Consider the following 24,573-nt stretch of genomic DNA (forward strand, 5'->3'; position numbering starts at 1 on the left):
TCTCTTCCCTACCTTCCCTACTCCAAATCCTAAATTGAATGGTCTGGGAGAACTGGAATCAATTTAAAATCTTCAGATTCATGGAATGGTCTTAAATACATGTCAGCATTGAGTGTGAGACCTAAAGCTCCCAACCCTGATGCAGAGTGCCAAGAGCATTTCAGGGCTTTTATTTTATTTATACCATCAACAAAGAGCAGAGGCCCAAGAGGAAAATCCCTCTGCTGAGCTCTGCCCAGAGTTAGCTTCAGCCCCAACCCACCCTCCAGAACACAGCCATTTCAGTCTTAAGTATGGATGACTGGCTAATGCCATGAGAAAGTTTCTTAAGTTCAGAGCTCAGTGTATACACTGACTAATAATTTGATTTCTAAAACAGTAAAAGTTTTTTGTGGAGACCACCCGTGTTTCCCCAGAAAAGTCATCTGCCTGCCTGATTGGTTTTGAAGTGAAGGTTCTCTTAGTTGAGTTTCACCCTTTGGCTTGCTTCCCCTGCTTCAGAAAGCAGGCCAAAATGAAATGAATGTGGATATCAAGGGCAGCTTAAGAAATGTTATGGAACAGCCTCTTCCAGATCTTGAATGGAAACTGTGTTCACTGACTGTGGTCCAATTTATAGCTAAATGGGCACCCTCGGTAACTTACCAGCTAATGATGCTGTAAACTAAAGTCCCTGTTCAGGGATCTACAATGATATATAATGGTAATTTGTCACCATATACTCAATTCCACCAAGACCAGTTAAGAATTAAAGACAATTTGCCTACTAAAAAGCTCATAGACCACCATTTGGTCTCAAGACGGCTGAATGAATCATGACTTGAACTTCAAAGTGTATCTAGATGTCTTCAATATAGAAATTATTCTATCAACAAGTATTTCTTGAGCACCTACTTTAAGAATAACAATAATAATTGATATCTATTTACTTTAAAGTTTGTAGAATGTAATTATATATATTTTTTTCTAGGTTCTGTCATATACAACCTGTATTCTTTTTTTTTAGGTTTTTATGAGACAAATGGGGTTAAGTGGCTTGCCCAAGGCCACACAGCTAGGTAATTATTAAGTGTCTGAGACCAAATTTGAACCCAGGTACTCCTGACTCCAGGGCTGGTGCTTTATCCACTGCACCACCTAGCTGCCTCTACAACCTGTATTCTTAATCTCTCTGGGTCTCAGTTTCTTCATCTGGAAGACTGATGGCTCTATTATATCATTTGAGCCTCACATGAACTCTATGAATCAGATACTGCAAATGTTGTTTAACTCTTGATGTTCAGAAGAGGAAGCCAAGGCTTAGAAGGATTATTAAATGACTTGTTTGTGTTATAACCAGGTGGAATCAGGATTGACCTAAATCTTCCGAATGCCAAGTCTATCATATGTGCCTCCCTCAGTTCCCAGTACTATACATAGGACATCCAGGAATACCCAATAAATGCAATATAACTCATGATTTCTGTTCTCTAAGGAATTATCATTTGGTTAAAGAAAATTGAAATAGTTGGAGAATGATAGATTTCTAAATCGTGTGGTGTTGGTCCTAAGTAGAAGGAAGGAAGATCAGAGTATACTGGGGAAGGGGAGAGAAGACAAAAATTAGGCCTTGAAGGATGGATAGATTTTAGATACAAGTAAGCAAAGCATTAGACGCTACCAATAGAGGAGGGATGTTTGGAAGAAGAGAGGCAGACAGTCGAAGCAAAGGGCAGGAATAGGCGTGTGTGTGTGTGTGTGTGTGTGCATATTGGGGGAAAACCATCTCATTTTACCATTCTAGAGTGTTGCTGTAGAAAGAGCATTCACCAGCTTAACAAACTATGGTCTTTGTATGTGATGGAACACTATTGTCCTATTAGAAACCAGGAGAGATGGAAATTCAGGGAAGCCTGGAGGGATTTGCATGAACTGATGCTGAATGAGATGAGCAGAACCAGAAGAACATTGTACACCCTAACAGCAACATGGAGGTAATGGTCAACATTAATGGATTTGGTCATTTCATAAGTGCAACAATCAGGGACAATTTGGGGGTTTCTATGATGGAGAGTACCATCTGTATCCAGAGAAAGAGTTGTGGAGTTCGAACAAAGACCAAAAACTATAATCTTTAATTTAAAAAAAAAACCCTGTTATCTTATTATGTAATTTTGCTATCTCTTATACTTTATTTTTCTTCCTTAAGCATGATTTCTCTGTCACCACATTCAACTTAGATCAATGTATACCATGGAAACAATGCAAGGAGTAACAAACTGCCTCCTGGGGGGGGGGGGAAGCAAGAATAGGGGGAAAATTGTAAAACTCAAAATAAATGAACTCTTTCTAAAAAAAAAAGCATTCTCTATGAGTTAGAGAACTCAGGGTTCAAATCTTGGGAAAATCCTTTGAGACCTTTCACCTTCCAATCTGGTTCTGACCAGACTTCCAGTTTTATTTCCTTTTGTCCACTATGTGGCCCATTCAACTCAACACTTCTGGCTGCTTCTGGGTCTTGTGCTTCCATGTTTCCCTCTTCTTTGCATTGAAACAGGTTCCACCAACCCCAGAATGCACTGTCTTCCTCTGTTGAAATCCTCTTTCCTCAAGTCCATCTTTCTGCCATGAAGTCTTTCCTCATTCCTCCAACTTAAAGCAATGTCTCCCTTCCTATATTGTTATAAACCTTTCCTTTAGACCTCTTCTTTGCCCTTATTACATTTCACCTTGCAATAAATTTTGGCACACATCACATATTTGATTATGCAGGGGGCCATAAATGTGCAGTTTGTAAGTTGCTAAAGCTTAAGATGACAATAAGATTTTTAGATTACTTTGTATTATAAGCATCTTGAAGGGAGGGACATTTTTTTCAAATTTATATCCCCATTGTCTAGATCACTAACTGTGTGATGTTCCTTAAGTTTCTTAATCCTGTTTACCTCAGTTCCTTATCTGTAAAATGAGCTAGAGAACAAAATGACAAAAACACTTCAATATCTTTGCCAAAAAAAAATTAAAATAGCCATGAAGAGTCAGACACAACTGACAACCCCTATCAATATAATAGTTACTTAATAATGTAATAAATTAGAGCCTGTTATGTAATTGTGAATATGCAGAGAACATAGAATCCCACTTTTGTTGGCCATGAAAAAATTTTGTAAGATAGATAAAAATGCTACCTTAAAGGTTCTCCTTCAAGAAGCCTCCAATACATATATTAAAATCATTCAAGATTCTTTTAAAGGTGTAACAGAGATAACTTTGATGAGCTATGGTTACTGATATTCAATGAGGCATACAACAGGGTAACTTATATGCCTGCCAGAGGTATTGGGTTATTTCCATGGATCGGGCTCAAGGGATTTTCCCATAGATAGTGAGGTCCTCTAGATGTTCCTATTTTCACATAACATTGTACTGATTGTATAAAGCTCCAGGAAATTGCAAAGCCTCCTAAAAAATCCACAAGAAATAAAAAAAAATTGACTAACTATACCTAGGAAAAACCAAATGAATGAATAGTGCCTATTGTCAAGATTAGAATATAAAGTTGGATGGATAACTCAAAAAGCTCATTTCTCTGGACAATGAGCTATGCCCAGAATTGGAATTTGAATTGGATTTCATCTGAGAATTTGCAGAGTTTTCATGTGCTCAATTTGTCTGAAAAAAGGTCCATATTTTTAACACTAATACTCTTCTCATGATGTTGTATGGCTGTTGGTCATAATATGCTCCAATTTCTAGAGTTAAAATTGAGACTTACACAAAGGGCAATGGCAATGAGGTAAAGGAGATCATTGATAGAAGTAAATAATGAGAGAAAAAAAGGCTGAAAAGATCACTTCACGAGAGGGCATGGGTAGCTCACTTGACCTATTGATCATTATCTGACACCAAGAGAACTTAAGGAAGAGCCCCATCACTTTGAGTGGATTCCCTGTAGTAGATTTATGGACAAACATTCCAGAATGGAACGAACAGGTTCTGTACCATGGAAGGGCATATCCATATTGTTGAGATCACAATGTTTTGTGGTCATGAGGAACATCCTTATTTTCTTTATAGTATGGAGAATATGGAAAACAATTGCATCCAACTATAAAAATAGATGTATGATAAAATGTAGAGATTAGTAAATTTGGAGTCAATAGACTTGGGTTTTAAAATTGAATTTCACCTCTGTAAGCCTTAGTTTCTTTACCTGGAGAATGAAGGATTTGGACTAGATGGTCCCTAGGGTCCCTTTCAGTTCTAAATCTATGAACCTAAGAACTACAAATCTCCCTCTTTCCAGCATTAAATCTTATCATTCCATGAAATAACTTCTTTGTTGGACAAGCAAATTAGAACAATTTAAGTAACAGTTTTATTCACAAATAAAAAAGCATCACACAACTATTTATACAAGAAAACTATAATTTATGAAATTTAAAAAGTCTCATATGCAAAAAAGCAATGACGCAACCTAAATTCATTCAAGCTGACGCCCTTAAAGTGGCAATGGACGTTTTCTACTGGCACAGACCACAGTGCTTGACCTAAGCAACATAAACAATAGCTATTCAAAGTAGAAAAATCTATTTTTAAAAAATATGTACAATTTACAATAAGGTAGGGGGAGGGAAAATCCTGTGCTTTAATTCAGTGATCTCAATAGACACTTCATTCTTTGAATGAATATCATACATAATAATGTTTAGGGGTGTACTAATAAGTGTTTAACAATGAGCTTTCAAAGCAAAAATGTATGCATGACATACTTTTAAATTTAATCTGCATTACTAACATTTCCCCCATCACTTTATAAGTCCAGACAATCAACAAAACAATAAACCAAGACCAGATTTGTAGCATTTTTTAATTTCCAAGTTGTAAATGCTCATGGCTTTTGAGTATTGGTTCAGATTGTTCCAGTACACCCCCACTGCTTTTGAACCAAAATGATCACACTGGTTGTAATCTCCAATAGACTATGTGCTTTAAATCATGAATTATCTTAGTTATTTGGCACACATACCTTGAAAGGTCAAGCTATTGACTGCTATGCAACATTCCAATAATATCTTTAAGAATCTGAAGTGTGCACTGCAGTTCTCTTAAATATTAACAAAGCTAAGAGAGTCAGCAGAACATTACTGTATTGCATCTTCACCAGGTGGTAATGAAATGGCCTTGCAACCCTAAGCATTTCTCCACTGATCAAAAGTGATGTTTTGAGATTCAAGGTCAAAATCTCAGTCACAACATTAAGTATTGTCTTGCAGGTGTCTGACTTTGAAGTCAATAAGAGTTCTTTACATGGGAAAAAAATACTGAGGGTATACAAACAGTAAAAAACATCCATTTCTCCTTCTCTCATTACAAAAGTAGCAGGATGTAGAGAGAAAAATATTGATTTGGGAGCCAAGACATGGGTTCTGCTTTTGCCTATATTAGTAGTTAGTCATGTAACACTGGGTCTTAGTTTCCTCAACTGCAAAATGAGGAAGTTGGATCAAGATGATTTCTAAGGTTCTTTCTAAATCTAAATCTCTGAGTAGATGGAAAAGAAGTCAATCTGTTTGTATGAGTTATAGTTAAGTCATTTAGATTGATGTTCCTTAGTATTGATCCTTTCTTGGAGACTTTTTCTTTGTTGACCTAAATGCAGCCTGATCAGTTTGTAGTAAGACTGACTACATTTTCAAAACTATTTTTCAAGAATCTGTAGAAATTATCTATGAAAAAGGTTTCCCTGAAGATAATTTTCATTAAGATCTTTAGATGAGTAAAATGAACTTATAGTTTGACACAATGACGAATTTCATAATGGTCCCCCATGTGTAGTCCATTTAATATGGAAACCAAGTTTTTTCTTCTTGGTTAGCAAAGTATCCTGCATAATAATGCCTGCTGGAATTTCTTTTTAGTGGGTATAATGTTTTTCTTAATACTGTAAGATACAAAATTGCTCTGATGTAAATAATTGACAACTGATAGTAATGTTTATACTTTTAAAAAAATTCAATTTGACTTGTCCACCTGGTAGACATAGAAGTTTATAGATGATGAGAAATCACGTAATTTCCTATTTCAGCCAGAAGAAAGTAAGGTAATGAGATGGGAGAACAAATAAGACAAACTAATAAATATGTACCTCCACCTCACACTGACTAGAGAGAAGCAAGGCTATGTGGAAGGGGATCCACTATATTTTCCATGGTTGCCAAACCACAGTGTACAAAACAAGAGGGGAAAATCTGCTGGAAAAGATGGATTGTAACAAGACTGGGAGGAAAAAATGAATGTCAGCTTTAAACCTGAAGTAAATAAAAAGATCAAGAAAAAAACCAAAAGACAAAGCTGATGAGATAAAAATCAATGTTTAAAAAGTGCAAATGTGGCCAAGACCAGAGGAATTGGTTAAAAGACACAGGATAAACCTGATTATGTAGGCTCAGAAATGAGAAGGGGAGCCCTTTGTAACTTCTCCTCAGCCACATACCCCAACAGGGCTATTTTTTTGCCTAGCAAATCATTTCATTGCATCCAGTGTACAAATCCAGAGAGGATAGGGGATGGAGTACGCACCTCTGTCTGTGACTCTCCTATACTTCTACAGGTGGTTAGTAATTCTGATGGGGTAGGGAGAGGCTCAAGTACCATAATATATTGGTACTGGTCAAGGACTTCCTTTTTAAAACATACCTACAATCTACATACCATGAACCTTAAATACTGAACTCTGAATTCTCTTCTGGTTTTAATGTACTGTGGAGTTTTGCCATAAGCTACTAAGAAATTCTACTCTAATGGTGATGAACCTGCTATGTTATAGCTTATTAAGCCTTTGATACCAAAGGCAAAACTTTAATAAAAGCTCTTTTTCCTAGAATTACTTTTTAATTATGGCATAAACATTTCTGGGAATTGTAAGCTCAGTCTTGAAAATAGATGTAACTCAATAAAAAGCTTCCTCATCAATACATATATGTATGTACTATCTTTTGTACAGAAAGGTGATCCGCTGTTGGTAAAGTATGTCTGTGTGTGTGTGTGTGTGTGTGTGTGTGTGTGTGTGTGTGTGTGTATTGTTACTTTTTTGGCAGTAATGGTGATAGATAACACTGAGCCATCCACTCTCACATGAATTCTCCATTATGACCTATGACCAAGAACATACATTTTTCAGATACCTGGTTACCAATGGGAAGCTAACCAGTCTGGGGAGAGATCTATCCAAGCTTTTGGTCTCATTAACATTCTAACTATTTGGGCTAGAAAACTTAGACTACCAAAAAATGTCCTTTGCACAAGAAGAAAAAAACACTTTTGAATTCCTTCTACATCAAAACTAAACAATCTAAGCTGATGTCTAGTATGATGCCATTTACTGTGTTTTTGAAAACAGAGCATGGACATTCACAGATGCCTCATTTCTTCAGCCTCATGTAGCCATTTGGCAAAGAAATGTAAGTCCTAACTCAATTCTGTTTCCTGTTACATGGACATAATCTCCTTAGCTTCAAGTTCAATCCTTTAGTCCTTTCAGTCACACATGTAGCATGGAAACTGTGTGTTTGGAAAAGATGCAAAGTATCACGAATCTGCCTTTAGTCTTTTCTCAAGTTATGCCCTGGAGTTTCAGCTCCCAGCTGGCCTGGCTCAGACACAATTGGCTGGAAGACTTGAAATGTGGCCAGTTCAATTCAGCTTTGTCAGGAACCATCCAAGGTCCAGACTGGGTTCGGTTCCCCAGTGTTAGCAGAGTGGCATTAGGGTTATGTACACTTCCATTCCTTGTAGAAAACAGTCCTTTAGGCTTCCTAAAACAGCAACAGAAGGGAAAAAAATGTTTAAGTGCATACTAAAGGAAACAAGGTAGATCAGAGATTCAGGAAGAGCAATTGCATTTTCAAAAGTCCTTTTGATAAAGTTTTGTGCTGATGTCATACCATATGAACAGAAGGACCTACTGTTTTGGATGATATAGTTTCAAACAAAGCAGTAGAGAAGTCTGGAAACAAAGTGATCATTTTCAGAGGTTCTGAAAAATAATCTAATATTTGTAAACTCTAACTAAAAGGTATCAACTTCATACACATTAAGCAATAGGTGTGTATTTTCTCTTCCCCTCAAAGCAAATGATACATGTGTCTTATCCCATAAATTTATAGACTCTCTAGTCTAAATGACTGGTCGGGTAAGAGAAAAAATAATTATTATGATTAAATAATAATCATAATAATTAGCATTTCTACAGCACTTTAAGATTTGCAAAGTGCTCTACAAATATTATCTCATTTTATCTTCACAATCCGTTTTACAGAGGATCACCCAGAAGCAGGCAGAGATGAAGTGACTTCCCTAAGGTCACACAACTAAGGTAGGATTTGCCCTAGGGTTTTGCTGACTCTAGGTCCAGTGCACTAACCTTAATCCACTTCTACTATGCCTCCTAGTTGCTATCATTGCAAAATCATTCCTGTTTGTTGGACCCTTGAGGAGTAAATAGATTGAATTGCTTATCTTCCACCAAAAAAAGTCTATGTACAAAGTTTCAATTGAGTTGCTGGAAGATACTGTCACCAATTAAGCAGCAGGAGAAAGTATGCCGATAACTGGGGGGTGGGGGGGTGGGAAGAAGGGACTTCTTTTTCTCTATTGTCTTGTGGGAATATGGAATATGCACAATCAACTTCTCACAGAGCTTCCTAGCAGGAAGGAACCTCTGACCTCTTGAGGGCAGTTTAAGGAATAGTCACTTGGGGGGAGGAAAGTATTATCTTTGGCCCTCTCAAAATAGGATGTGGACTTCCGGAAATCACAAAGCAAGGGTATTTTAGGCCAAATGGAAGACAGACAGACACACACACACACACACACACACACACACACACCCCAAGCTGCATTAAAATGTAGTAAAACCACATTAGTTCAGTTACTGTGAACTATGATGATTCAGACAAGACCCTAAGCTAAAAAAATCACTTTTTCAAAAAACAAACTCTAAAGAGATTTGCTTGAGCAAAGCATAGGTGTTTTTAAAGGACTTGTAGTTATTCTGAAATAATTTGTTTTTTTAAGTAATTTAAGTTATTGACAAGATAATTATAAGCCATTCTTATCTGCTTATTAAGGTATATCCTAGCAACAATGGTAGATTGTTACCCTATGAGTATTAATAAAAATTATAGAAAGCATTTATATAGGACTTTAAGGGCTACAACTGTCTTTAGAAGTCTCATTTCACTTTGTCCTCACAAGAACCATAGGAAGTGGGTGGTATTGTTATTCCTATTTAATATAGGAGGAAACAGAGTGAGAAGGGTTAAATCATTTGTCCAAAGGCACACAATAAATATCTGAGACAGGATTTGAATTTAGACCTTCTTCACTGTAGGGCCAAGGCTCTCTACTCCATCACCTGTGAAAGTCATGGTTGAATGCATGAGAGGAAAAAGAACAAAGGTGAAATATTACCTATAATCCAAGTTTTTAATTGATTCATATGAATTAATAAACTTGAAAATCAAGTCTACAAACCTGCCTTTCTTTAAAATTAGCCAAAATCAATGAAGTTTTACATTTTTATATTTTCAGAAATCTTCTTTCTTTGAAAACACACTACACTTTATAGATGATTTCCTTGGACCAAAAGATGACTATCTTGGTGGTGAGAAGACTCAGCTGGCCCTGTCCTGAGGGGGTCAATCTGTAAGCAGGTGTTTTCTACTCAAGACCTTTTTTGTTCCCTAAAGACTAGCCACGACTTGTGCTCCTTTTGGAATAGCCTTATAGATCTCAGGGTCATCTTTCCCACTAAGATGAGGCCCTAGAGGAAGAGCTTAGAGAAGGAAGTTTCCTCTGCAAATTCAGCCTCTAGTAATTTGAATTTTAAAGAGTTTAACCTGGACTATGTTATAATAACTAGAAAATAATTTGCTATATATACTAACCATAGAAAGCAAGATTCTATGGAGTATGTTTAGTTCATTTATTATATTTATTTAACTTTATTATATTTATTTAAGTTTATTATGTTAATTGTTGAATGCTAATTAAATGTTTGAATGCTAATGTATTATTAAATACAAATGAGGTGTGAGGTTTTCTGACCATTAAGGTAAATTCACTACGTTTATAATAATCACATTAGTGAATCTTGACTATATTCTTTTTTGGTTTCTTCAAAAGCAAATGAGGAAAAACAAATGTGTGATTTCCTAACGCCTCTGAATCAAACTGGAAAACAGAAACAGGTCTTCCTTATTATGCCTCATCTTAGTACCTTCCTTCCTATTAGTCATCCTTCCATCTTCTCTATTGAATGATAGCTCAATCATAGATTAACAATCATTTCCTATCAATCAACAAATGTTAACAACAAGTTTTTATTTATAAGGCTACATACGTAAACCTTAAGGGAATAGATGGGCTTGGAACAATATTGAGAAGACCAATAGATCTGAATGTTGCTGGAGAAGAAATACTCTTGCAGACCTTTCTTTATCAGGCAACAAGTCACAGTAGAATAAAATGCTAAACTTGGTATTGGGAAGATGTAGATTAGAGTCACATCTCAGACACTTGCTAAGTAGTATAACCCTGGACAAGTCATTTAAAAATTCTTTGTGACTCAGTTCCCTCATCTATAAAATGAAGGAATTAGACTAGATGACTTGAGGCCCCTCCCAACTTTAAATCTAGAATCTTAAAAATATTTACAAATTAGATGCAAAATTCTTTTCATTAATAAACATATAACCTGACCCTAGTTTAAAATTTATACATAAATTATGATATCACTATAACCATGTTTATTACTTTTGAAGTTAGCATTTTTTTGCAAGGCAATGGGGTTAAGTGGCTTGCCCAAGGCCACACGGCTAGGTAATTATTAAGTGTCTGAGGCTGCATTTGAATTCAGGTACTCCTGACTCCAGGGCCGGTGCTCTATCCATCGCACTACCTAGCCGCCCCTTGTTTATTACTTTTGAAAGTTTTGTTGTCTAATACTAGAAGTAGCTAGGTAGCACAGAGAGCTAGATCTGGAGTCAGGAAGATATAAGTTTAAATTCAGCCTCAGATCCCAACTGACTTTATGATCCTGGGCAAGTTACTTAACCTCTGTCTGCCTGTTTTCTTTAATATAAATGGGGATAATAACAGCAAATACCTACCTCAAAGAGCTGATATAAGGATCAAATAAGATAATATTTGTAATGTTCTAGCACTTAGCATGCATTTAATAAATGCCTGCTTCCTTCCTTCCAGATTTTGATGGTTTTCTTATGTGAATGGGGAAAAATTAAAACAAAACAAACTCTACCTTGTTTATTGCACAGTCTAAGGATAATATTATAAATTAATTTTAAAACATCCTAACACTCATAAAGGCATGACAATATTTCTTTCATACCACCACCATGAAAATAGCATGAAAGAAAAATAGACAAGAAGCTCATACAGATAGGAATTTTCACTGAAGTATTTATTTTCTGGAACCCTTATTGTCTAGGTTAGAATTTGGAGAGTCCCCACAAATATTACATCAAAATATTTGACAAAAAGTTATGAAATGGTTGATAATTAATAATTTCATATACTGTCAACACATTTAGTAAAAAATTAAAAACTTGTTTTAAGAGTTCTATTGGTAGGGGCGGCTAGGTGGCGCAGTGAATAGAGCACCGGCCCTGGAGTCAGGAGTACCTGGGTTCAAATCTGACCTCAGACACTAAATAATTACCTAGCCATGTGGCCTTGGGCAAGCCACTTAACCCCATTGCCTTGAAAAATCTAAAAAAAAGTACTATTGGTAGCATATACTTGTCTAATTATTGAATCTCTCCCTTAACAATGGTTGACAACAAAGGGATTAATGAAAATTTGTCAATGGAAGATTCATAGACTGATAGAATTTAGTGCTGGGAGGGATTTTTACAACCTCTAGGTGAAATCCCTTATTTGATAGATGAAGGAACAGAAGGTCAATATTTTTCTTAATGTCATTAAATCAATTGGCTAAAAAGAAACCAATAATGGAGATTTAATATATTAAAGGTAATTTTAATAACTGAAAATTCAGTCTGTGGAAAATGGTAGAGATGCAATTAGAATTGTAGGATTTAGAGCTGAAGGGGAAGGTCTTTGTTCAAGATCTTCTAGACCAGTCTTCTCATTTTATAGCTTGTGGGAACTGAGACTGATGATTTGCCCAAAGTCATACAGACAGTAAACAAAACTAGCAAGAATTCAAGCATAGGTATTTTGATTTTTAAGTCCTCCTGATATTCCAATATAGTATAGTTATTACTCAAATTTAATTTTCAGGGAATTGTGATTTGATATAAAAAAGTCACAATATAAAAAGAAAAATACTTCTTTAGTCTAATATAAGTCACAAGGGGTCTAAAATGCCATGTTAGACAGGATGGGAATCTTACTCTATCTTGCTGACTACCCTTTCTAATTATTATGTGCTGCCTATTCTCAGTAACTGGATTCTCTCAAAGCACACATTTGGTGAATACAGGGAAGGCATTATATGAACAGGCTCAAATGGCCACTGGGCACAACTCGGAGAACTTGGGATGAACTCACTTTCTGGTCCCACTCCCTTCTCTGACTCCCAGCTGGGGAAAGGATACATCTGTTCTCTTCTACCAATGTATTGTCCATTTAAAGACAAAAGTCCAAGTTCTCCCCACCCAAAAAAAAAGAACAAAAATATGAATTATTCTAAATCATAAACTATTTTCATTCAACAAACATTTATTAAATACTCTAAAAAATCAAAGGCTTTAGATCCAGAAGGATCATCTAGTTTGGTTTACTCTTGATATTTGTGCAGGACCTCATAGTATCTCACTGGAGCCTCCCAATAAGCATGTGAAGCACATCTTAGATTTATTATCTCTATTTTACAGTAAGGAAACTGAAGCTCAGAGTGTTAAAGCTACTTGCCAAAAGACACGAAGCTGCTAATGAGGAGTGGGTGCTCAACATCAAATCTTCTGGACTCTAATCCAAAAGTATTCTGTACCTAGTACTCTGTCCCCATCCTACCTCAAAATACTGGCCAACACGTTAGCCTCTTAGTACAAACAGAAACCTATTTATGACCAATACAGGATTTTTCAGTTTGAAACAGGATTTTAGTAATGAAGGGTTGACCACTGAGGTTATGGGATATGTCATGAATTTTTGTATATAGGAATTTAATACACTCAGAACCCTTCCAGAAGCCAATTCCCACTATTCATTTTTTAAATGAAACAGAATATTAAATTTCTCATCAAGTATACTCTAAGATCTGGGCAAACTCCATTTCCAAATTACTAACGCAGAACCAGTATTTCATTTCAAGGTCGATCTTCTACATGCAGATGCTAAGTAAACACTGATATTAATCATCTTTTCTTACCTGGAGGGAAGGTTGGGGGACCATATTCATGGTATTCTCATTCTCTTGCTCCAGTTGATTTCTAAAAGATAAAGTCTCCTGAGTTAGTGATGGATCTGTCAATGTGTTTTGTTGAGACCATTCAGTAGTTTCTGCCAAGTTTTCAGGATGAGATTGAAGTGGAGCCACTGTACCAACCAGGTCCTGGCTACTGTCTGAATCGAAAGTGGCCGAATTTTCAGTTTCCAGGTTGAGTGAATTTCTCTCTCTTCCATTCAGTTCCAAGTAAGATTCAGAGAGAGAGAGTGTGTCACTGCAAATGGGATTCTGCATGAGTGGCCAGGCATCTGAAAGCTCACCGCAGGTAGAATGGGAAATGGAACCAAAGAATGTTGGAAGCATTTCTCCCACTGAACTTGCATTCCTAAGAGGGCAACAAAGCCAAAGTAAAATTAAACTTTAAAAGAAACATCAGTAAAAAAGTGAATGAAGAAAATTTATGAAAGATTGATGTGCAGAGAGTGATTATCAAACTTTTTGAAGAACCTGTGTATAGTTTTCTGAATCACAATTTTAGTGTTGCCTGCTATTCTAATTTACTTACCTCACTAATTTAATTATCCTTTTGCTTTAAAACAGACCAGGTAGGGGCAGTTAGGTGGTTCAGTGGATAGAACACTGGCCCTGAAGTCAGGAGGGCATGAGTTCAAATCTGACCTCAGACACTTAATAATTACCTAGCTGTGTGACCTTGGGCAAATCACTTAACCCCACTGCCTTGCTAAAACCAAAAAACAAAACAAAACTGAACTCAGACACTTAATATTTACTAGCTAGGCCACCTTGGGCAAATCACTTAGCCCCATGCCTCCCCTATTCTACACACACACACACAAAAGAAAACATCAGTTGACCAATCAGTGGAATAATAAATATTTGTAAAATGCCTACTATGTGTAGGACTTGAAGATTCAAAAAGAAAAATGAAAAAGTCATTGCCCTCCTTGCTTACATTCTATTGGATATCCATAAAATCACCCATACCAGACAGTTACATCCATTTCCAGTAATTCAAAGTCTTACTTAAGGATTAAATGTATTCATTTGGTAGAAATCATAAAAGTACAACAGAAACAGAAAAAGTAAAAGGTAAATTGGAAAGAGTCCTGGATTGTAAAACAGCTTTAAGTGAATCTGCCTAAATTAGGGGTATTTCACAGAAAAAGAATATGTTCTCTTTTTAAATTCAACATTTGGAAATAGAGGTCTGTTTTGGCATTGGTGAGTCAATCAATTCATTGCTTGGTCTTAGAGATGTGAAATGTTATGAAGGCCTAAATTTACCTTTCATGAAGGGTGGTCCTGGAGTGGAGAGCACAGCCACGAGTCCCATGATCCATGCTACAGGTCTCATCACAGCACAAGGAGGGAATCAAGTGAACTGGCCCTGTGAAGATTACAAAGAATTTTAAAATAAGAGTCATGAGATTCTTTCAAGTAACTTCCATTGTAGCATCACTCAGTTCAACAAATCAACTTGCATTCCTAGAGAACCGGGCTTATAACAGCAAAAGCTTAATAGTCTATGCCCTAAGAAAGTTTGAAGGGGATTCAACATGTACCCAAGAAAGTAAGTTCAAAGGATATACAACATAATACGAAACAATTTCAAGAGGGAGAGAGGGCTAATTGGGAGCATCAAGAAAGGAAACAAAGAATTCTATATGAGGATTAGAAGGGTGTACATTCCAGATATGGGGCACCACATATATGAAGGTATAGTCTTCATCTTCTTATAGTCTTCACACTCTTTTTCCTTAGGTTTTTGCAAGGCAATGGGGTTAAGTGGCTTCCGCAAGTCCACACAGCTAGGTAATTATTAAGTGTCTGAGGCCGGATTTGAACTTAGGTACTCCTGACTCCAGGGCCAGTGCTCTATCCACTACACCACCTAGCCACCCCCCACACTCTTCTTAAAAATTTGGCTTTGTTCTTTTCCTTCCCTTCTCCACCATCAGATCAAAATGTATGTGCATCCTTGAGTATTGTGGACACCATATTAGGCTCTTCCCCATCCACAAGATGCTACTTCTTAATTCCCAGCCTTTGAACAGACTGGTTACCATGTTTAAAATGTGCTTACCTTGTCTTTGTCTCTTAGAACTCCTAGCTCCCTTCCTAGAATTAAGGGCCACTCAATTTCCTGATCCTCTTGCAATTAATTATCAATGAATATGTATTTTCCCAGTGATGTATAAACTTGAAGATTTGGACTGTCTTGTTTTTGCCTGGGTATCCACAGCACCAGCACAAAGGATGATATATAGTGGGTCCTTAATAATTGCTTCTTGGTTTACTGACTTATTTGGTTCTTAGGATAGTACTTACCTATTTAACATAACTTTAGTCATTTAGAATCAAATGCAACTTGTGTACCCTATTAAGGATGCCACCACCTCAACAGTTCACAAATTAGAGCATTCAGAATAGACAGCAATTCTTAAACTTTTTGGTTCTAGGTACTCCCAAAATTTATTGAGGACCCACCTAAAGACTTTTTGTTTTTGTGGGTTATATTATATTATATTATTTGCTGAATTAGAAATTAAAATATTGACATGAAAATCATTTTGATATCAGAGAACTTGATAAGCATCTTAGAGATGTTCAAGGGTCCCAATACTATACTTTGAGAACCAATGGATAGGATTAACCTATGATTTCATCATTAGCAGGATACTTATCAAAAAAGGCTGCTGTCTTTTCTGCACTCACAATCTTGTAAAATTACCCAGGATGTTAAAAGGTGACATGATTTGCCCAAGTTCCCACCATGATCATGTATAAAAGGAGGGACTTGAACCCAAGTTTTCCTTGTTTTTGAGGTCATCTCTCCATTCACCTTGTCTTTCTGCCTCCATCCAGAGAGGTCACCTGCTCATTTAATGTTATTGCACTGATACCATATCATTCTTGAGTCCACCTGCCATTTATTCATACATTCAGTCATCATATAAAAATGAATGAGCATAAGATGAGCAAAATTCCTAGCTTTATATGCAACACTGCATTTAATAAACTCAGTGTCACATACTGAGGATAAATGTCTAAATTCTATTAGTGAGCAAATGCCTAACTTCTTGCAGGAAAAAATTAAAATATATAAGTTTTTTTTCACATTTTCAGCTTTCTTCATATAATTTTGTTGTGTATTAAGTATATTCTGAAAACTTTGTTCTCACATGAATTCTATGCTTTACAATCTGAATGCTCAGCCCAAAAGGTTTTCCAGTTGTTCCTCTGAGGGGAGAAAATTGAATTTACAAAAACAAACAACTCAAGATTCCTGAATTACTAGCCCCTTAGATTACCCTCTAATCATCTTAACATGATCTTGGAGAGTTATATCCTTTCTCTAAGTTCCTTCTAGCTGTTGGTACGACTGATAGACATGTTGATAAGAATTCTTGAGAGAAAGCATTTTTGTTGGGGCATTTCTAAAAATCAACTGGTTTCTTTAAGGCTGTCTAGGATGAAGTCCCATGTACACAATTCCTGGATTTGAAACCAACAGATCTCACACATCAATTTAATTGTCAATGACTGAACTTCTCAGAACTACTTTATAGAGAAGACAGGAAACAAACTTTTGTTTAAAAAAGCATACTGTTAGTTTGTTTAAATGAAAGCTCCATTGATTCCAAGCAGTGAAGATGAACTTGCCTATACATTCTAGGGTTTAATGAGGTGACAATTTTCTTTTAACATTTAGAATCAGAACCAAACCATCAGAAAGAAGGGATAATAAATATGACAATATTATTTTTAAATAATTAGGAGACCAAATAGGTAAATGTGGCCAGTTCCTTCTGTTCCCATTTCCATTGGGCTACTCTTATTCCTCTAATATGCTCGTGATGAGGCTTTACTTACCGCAAGTCTGTGCTGAATCTTGATGGCACTGACAGCAAGTTCTGTGAGGATATTCATTAAGCCGAGGTCTGTCAAAACATGACAGCTCTGAACCATTGTACTGAATATCCTGTGATCTCATAGACCCTGTAGGTAAAGAGGGAAGGAGAATGCTTCAAGCTAATTCTTTGTTTCTTCACTTTCCTTTACAAAGCGCAAATTAACAAGAGAATGTGGAAAATTCCAAACTAACCTTTTCTAGTTTTTTAAGGAGAGATCTAGCATTTTCAATTACTGATAGGTTTAATCTTAAAAATGAGATAATTAAACATAGAAAACCATTTGTCAAGAAATCTAGGAGTGGTAAGCCACTCAGGTTTCAAAGAGTTTCAATGTTCATTTTTATCTAGTGGCATTAAGATGTTATATACTTGTCAACATTTCTATAAAAATGCCATTCATTTCCTTCTCCCTCCTTCTCCCTGTCCTTGGGCTTCCCTGAGACTAAAAGATCATAGGGTTTATTTTGATTAATCTCCAATTACTTTAATAGTTCACTGGTTCTCATTTTGGTCAGGTTTCCTGTCGAACCCTTTACTGACCCTGATGATAATTTGCTTCTTACTTAGTTTCTTACTTAGAAACCTAAATAGTTAGAGACTTACAGCGGGGCTTCTTCTCCATGAACTGCCTCTTACAGTAGATGACACATAGGATGAGGAGGGCCAATAGAACTGTGGCAAGTGCACTACATATCACAGCTGCCAGAGCTGTGTCTCGAGGACTGGAGGTGGTTGATGGGATCTTCACAAGGTTTACTTTAGTTGTACCTGAAACAGAGAGGAAAGACCATCAACATTAATAGTAAAACAACTAGAACAAAGTTGTTGACGCTATGCTGAATCATCATACTGCTGATCCTTTACCATGGTCAGACCACATTTGAAACACTGGGTTCAGTTATGAGCACCCCATTTGAGGAAGGACATGGATTAGTTCGAGCCCAAAATGAATGGAAAGTGATCAAGGTGGTGAATGACCTTAGAATAATGGCATTTGAGGATTGGTTGAAGGAACCAGGAATGTTTAGCCTGGAGAAGACCCATGGAAGGACATAATAATATATTGTTGGAAGCCAAAAGATCTCAGTTCTAACCCCAGCTTGTCCTTTGCTAACTATGTGATCCTGAACAAGTCATTTAACTTCTCTAGTCTTTACTTTTCTCATCTGTAAAATAGGTATGTTGCATAAGAAACTTCTTAAGATCTCTTCAGCTCTGTAGTTATTGTCCTAAATTTATCAAGGGCTGCCACACAGGAAAAGGGCCCTCTCTGAAGTGCCTTCTAATTCTGAGAGAAATCATTCTAAGCAATGTATAAACAGAGAGGAAGACTATATATTACCAAGTATATATTATATACAATGAGGTTTAAAAACAAGGAAAAAGAAAATATCTCGTCATATTTTGGGGTTATACTGAAATACACATTTGAAAACTTCAGGAAAAGTAAATAAAATTCTTGGATCATTCCTGGCATCTTGATCATATATGGCATCTGGAAGCATCAAATATCTTCACTGCCACATTGGTAAATTACAGGAATGAATTCTGGAGAAAAGACTGTCATAGCATAGAATGGTCATCACCATAAAACCCAAGTAGAAGAAACTGCTCCTGTATAACTAAGGAACATCTATATTTCTTTTTTGCCTCTACCACATTCTTATTTCTGGTTGTCACTCCTCTACCTATGAGAATTCCTTGAGAAAAAATGTATTTGACACTAAAATTATCCTGAACATAATTTTACATACTTGCTGAGTAAACTTTGAGTGAACATTTGATGGAAGGAAACAAGTATATATTAAGCCCTATTATGTGCCAGTCACTGTGCTAAAAGCTTTACAAAATCTCATTTGATCTTCACAACCAACCTGGGAAATAGGTGCTACATTTTACATATGAGGAACCTGAGGCAAAGTCCAGGATCACAAAGCTAGAACATATCCAAAGTCAAATTTGTGCTCAAGTCTTCCTGACTTTAAATCAAGTACTCTACTGTACCACTTCATTACCTCTAGTCACATATCACAGTCAAAACACTGAGGAGATGTTGAACAAAGAATTCCTAAGAATTTTATAATACAGATATTCTTCCATTCTCCTAGAATGGTCAAATCAGAGATTTTTTTAAGCCCCCAGAAGAGATAACTTCCTTTGGTGTTTTATAAATTCATCTATTTCAGTTTCCTCATTTTTCATCAAGATTAATTAATGATGGAAATATAACAGCCTTCTTCACCTTTGAAATATATTTAAACCAATGAATTAAGTCTGATCTTTTGACTGGGCAAATGCTCTGGTTCTGCTTGTCCCTGCTATGCTGGATGGAAAGAAGCTTAAAAACTGAGTCTAGACCTTTCCTGTACAGAAGAGGTTTCAAATCCTAATCTGCAGCCTCTAGTCTTAGTTGCCTAGGACCCAGGGAGATCACATTCTCTTAGCTACCCAGTGTCAGACAATCAGGATATGTCAAAGGCAGAAATGGACTGCAGTTGATTTTGTTATTCAGTCGTTTTTAGTAGGGTCCAACTTTTTGGTGACCCTATTTAGGGTTTTCTTGGCAGAGATTCTGAAATGATTTGGAATTTCATTCTCCAAATCATTTTACAGATGAGGAAACTGAGGTGAACAAGTTAAGTGACTTGTTCTTAAGTGTTGAATTTGAACTAAGGTGTCTCTGATTTGGGGTCCAGCACTCTGTACCAAGCTACAAGATGAGCATAGAGTAGCCTCTTGATTATCCCTGACTACTCAGAGATGGAAATATATAACAGCTTATGTCCCTTTCTAATTTCTTCATGCTACAGATGAGAAAAGAGGCAGCTAGGTGGTGCAGTGGATAGTGCCCTGGACCTGGAGTCAGGAAGACCTGAGTTCACATCCAGATTCAGACGCTCACTAGCTGTGTGACCCTGGGCAAGTCACTTGATCTCTGTTTGCCTTATTGCAAAGGAGAAGGAAATGAACGGTAAACCACTCTAGTATCTTTGCCAAGAAAGTCCCATATGGGGTCACAAAGAGTCAGACCTGACTATTTGACTGAACAACAAGAAATGAAACCAGAGAGGTTCTAATTGACCCAGGGTCCTAGTTAGCTAGTAGTGACCAGAAAACCCCTTTTATTTCACCTCTTGTTGGAGATCTATCATTTATAAAGGAAACATTTATAATCTTATTTTCTTTCTGAAGAATAAATACAATTAGATGCATCTTTCATGATTATTTATGGTATTTTAGATTCATTTAAAAAAAGGGTTTTTTTGTTTTGACTTCAAAGTCATTTTTGGATATATCTTCCATTCACCCATTCATTGAGTCTTTCATCATTATAAAGAATAAGTGGGGCAGCTAGGTGATGCAGTGGATAGAGTACCAGCCTTGGAGTCAGGAGGACCTGAATTCAAATGCAGTCTTCGACATGAAATAATTACCTAGTTGTGACCTTGGGTAAGTCACTTAACCCCCCATTGCCCTGCAAAAACCAAAAAGAAAAAGCAAAGAAAGAAAATGAGTTATGCAACCTCAGGGAGACCATAAGTGACAATGTAACAGGCTTATTATTCTAAACATCAATTCTAACTGTAAAATTCTTTCCACATGGAAAGTATTCTTACGTCATTGGACTGACTATGTGCTGACCTCAGAACACAGTCAGAAAATGATGTCTTAGGATAAATCCTAAGAATACATTGCTTGGGAAGTCAAGTAGTGGAATAGTATAAAGAAAAGAGAGTCTGGAGTCAGGAGGACCGGAGTCCAAATTTGACCTCAGACACTTACCCTTGTCTTTCTCATCTGTAAAATGAGGGTTATTAATAACACCTATGTTCCAGAGTTGTTGTAAAGCTTATATGAGATAACTGTAAAACACTTATCAAAATACCCCACACATGCTAAGTGCCACATAAATGTTTTCTATTATTTTTATATTATCATTAAGGAATTGAGGAGTATATCTATTCAGAATTCTGATTATCTGTTGGTCTGGTTGGTTCCAGTTGGTTTCAAACAAAATCCTTTGTGAAATGGATTTGAGATGGCCCCAAATTTACAGCAAAAATGAGGCACTATTTTCTTCATCTGAGAATTTTTTAAGGCTGTGATGAAACTGAGATTTCTAATTCTTTTACGCAAAGTAAAACCAGCTACTTTCCTCTGTTAAGATGCTATCAATATTTCACTGGATATCTTGGAGACTTCTAGTGATTTCTCTAGCACTCCACCTCCAATCCCTCTATATTTTAGTGGGGGTTCTGATGGTTCTTTGAAGGGATAAGCTGAGGATTTGAACATCCCTTGGAAAGTTTTACCTTTGCCACAAATGATAGTAATCTCTTGATTAAACAATCATCGAAGGCTCTGTGTTGTGCTGAGCCCCATAGCAAGGATCCTGGGAAGATATTTATAAATAATAGAGTTCATGCCCTCACAAATTTTCACTATCTAATAATTTGAACAAAAATAAATTTGAAATAACATGCAAAATACATGACCTTTATGTTTGATTCTTTGCACTTGGCATATGGGATTAAAAAGACACAGAAATCCAAATAATAGATATGCCCCTCTCTCCAGCCAACTTCTCTCTTGCCCATTAAAAAAAAGTTCAGACATGCCAACTATATGTTTACTCCCACTCCCTTTTATCCCTGGTTATATAGACAATCAAAATAGAAATGGAAAAAATGTGACTTGGGACAAACAAGGAGTGTGTTTGTTTAATACTGAGCTTTATATGATGGTAATGTCATTATGAGTCAAAGTCTCCACCTGCTGAAATCTTACCCATTCTTTAAGACCAAAATGCTACATCCTCCATAAACCTTGATGCACCATATAAATATGCTAATTTGAAGGCTAGTCCAATTACACTAAATGGAACTAAGTTATCATAGCCTTGTAGGATCACAGATGTACAGCTGAAAAGGAGCTTAAGAGATTTTTTAAATTTAATTCCCTTATTTTACAGAATTGGAAACTGACATTCTAGAAGCTATTTTTTCCCCCAACTCTATATTTATGATACTTTGCTCTTCACAGTAAGAACCCTAGGCTGAGCCCTATGTGAGGACTCTCCTCTTCTCTGCCACTGAAGGTCAAGCTCAACTGTTAATCCACACTGGGGCATCCCTGAGTTGGGACCTTTCCTTATCTTCCTCATTGTTGTTCAGTTCTCTTCTATGGCATGCCAAGTCTTTCTTTTCTTCTCCATCTTCCAAAAGCTGTCCAAGCTTATATCAAGACAGATAATCCTGTACCTCTGATCCAAATGCTTTATATTTACATGTACATGCCATTTCTCTGCCCCCTTCTCCATAATTCCCAAAGAATTTAAGCTCTCTGAGAGAAAGAGGAATTTTATATCTTTTTCCCCAGATCTTGGACTTTATTTCTGGGAAATGGTAGCCAACCTTTTCTTCCCTATTAAGTTCCTTAAAAGCAATGATCATATTTTGTATGTGCTTAAATCATTCCCCCTACCCCACCCCACCTCCACCAAAACTTAGCATATGGGAGGTGCTCAATATATGGTTGTGAAAGAATACCATTATTGCCTCAACCAATGATTACCTTTGAGAACAGAAATGCAAATAATATTTATAGATCTTTGAATTTTTCTTTTCTAAAGTTCTTTTTGATTTACATCTATTTCATATAAATTACAATTAATTCTTTAGTTTTTAATGTTCTTCCACCATAAAATTATATCTAATGAAAGCTTAAAACTGAAAACCAAATTTCTATTGATTTCTATTGATATTTTAAAGTGGAAAAATATTAATGAAAAGTTCTTTGCAATATCAAATGAGACAAAGACACAGTTTTAGAGTGGAAGAAAGCCTTTTGTTAATCCACACTGGTTAAACAAAAATATCTATGCTAAGACTAAACATATGAAATCCAGATGTGCCACTAAAGAACTGCCAATAAACAAGAATTGAATTTTTTTCAGTTGATTCGTACCAAGTACGCTGACACCAGATAAATATAAAATGAATGCCTTCCTCATTTACTACATCTTCTCAAGATTTTGGTGTAAAATTGTGTTTTGTAGAACTTCTGGAAACTCTTTGCCTAAGGTGATTTTTTGAGGACTGTTTATCTAAATGTAAACATTTCAGTTATTTCTCCATGCATCAATAACAGATGCTTTATATTTTTTATAAATGGAAAGTAATTTTCTGATTTTTTTAAAAAAATAATGATATACCTTTGTTGTGGAGATTAGGTACTAAAATAAAATTTTAACAGAGAGAAGAATTCACTTAATATTTTCTATTGACTAAGGAAACAAGTCTACTATTCAGCTTAGAAGGGTAGCTAGTGAATAGAGTGTCAGGCCTGGAGTCAGGAAGACCTAACATCAAATCTGGTTTCAGACACTTACTAGCTCTGATCAAATCACTTAACTCCATTTCCTCAGTTTCCTCTTCTATAAAACTGAGCCAGAGAAGGAAATGGCAAACCTTTTTGCCATGTGTGGACTCTACACTCTCCTCACTATATTTGCCAAGAAAATCCCAAATAGGTGTCATGAAGATTCAGACACAACTGAAACAACTGGACAACAAAATTCAGTTTAGAACTACACAATTTGTAACAAATTATAATGATCCCAATACTTGGCAGTGTGAAAACACAAACCATGATAAAAGAGATGAAGCTTAGTATCAGGCACTGGCAAACTGCCTGTCAGCACTGATCATTTTAACAAAATTATTTAATAAAGGAAAACATTGTTTTTACAAATGACTAAAGAATTTAGAAAGCTATTAATAGTATTAGGTTAGGATTTATTTTTAAGGAAAAAAACCCAAATATAATCAGTGCAAAAAAACCACATTGGTTTTGACAATATGGGATTGAATCTCAATTCAGTTCCTTACTATGTAATATTGTATAAACTTGAATGTATCTTTTGCAACTTAATATTTGTGTGTCTTAGCTTATACATTGGTAAAAGTTGGGGGATGGTATGAAGATTAGACAAAGCACTTTCCAACCCTGAATCTATACTCCTTGATAATTTCTAGCTCTAAAGCCTGATCCATTACTGTCTTGACCTCAGTCTTTTCTTTTAAGCAACCTAAATAAATAATTTTCCTTTTAATCCTGTCTATTGCTGATAGGAGGTAAAGAGCTATCCTACACTGGGGTAAACACTGGAGATATTGTCTCCTAACATCTGTAGACAGCCAGTTGCGTGTATGGCCCAGA

General features: G+C 36.2%; 1 protein-coding gene across 1 annotated transcript in view; it reads right to left on the bottom strand.

Moving 5' to 3' along the window:
* Window positions 1-7,008: 7,008 nt before the first annotated feature.
* Window positions 7,009-24,573, bottom strand: part of TNFRSF19 (TNF receptor superfamily member 19) — a 97,690-nt gene continuing 80,125 nt past the window's right edge. The window contains 4 exon segments of the mRNA XM_074213300.1: window positions 7,009-7,796; window positions 13,400-13,802; window positions 14,723-14,825; window positions 17,312-17,437. Of these exon segments, the coding sequence (XP_074069401.1) occupies window positions 7,788-7,796; window positions 13,400-13,802; window positions 14,723-14,825; window positions 17,312-17,437 (641 nt within the window). The 3' untranslated portion in view covers window positions 7,009-7,787.

The sequence above is a fragment of the Macrotis lagotis genome, chromosome 1, assembly GCF_037893015.1.
Source record: "Macrotis lagotis isolate mMagLag1 chromosome 1, bilby.v1.9.chrom.fasta, whole genome shotgun sequence".
Classification (NCBI taxonomy): domain Eukaryota; kingdom Metazoa; phylum Chordata; class Mammalia; order Peramelemorphia; family Peramelidae; genus Macrotis; species Macrotis lagotis.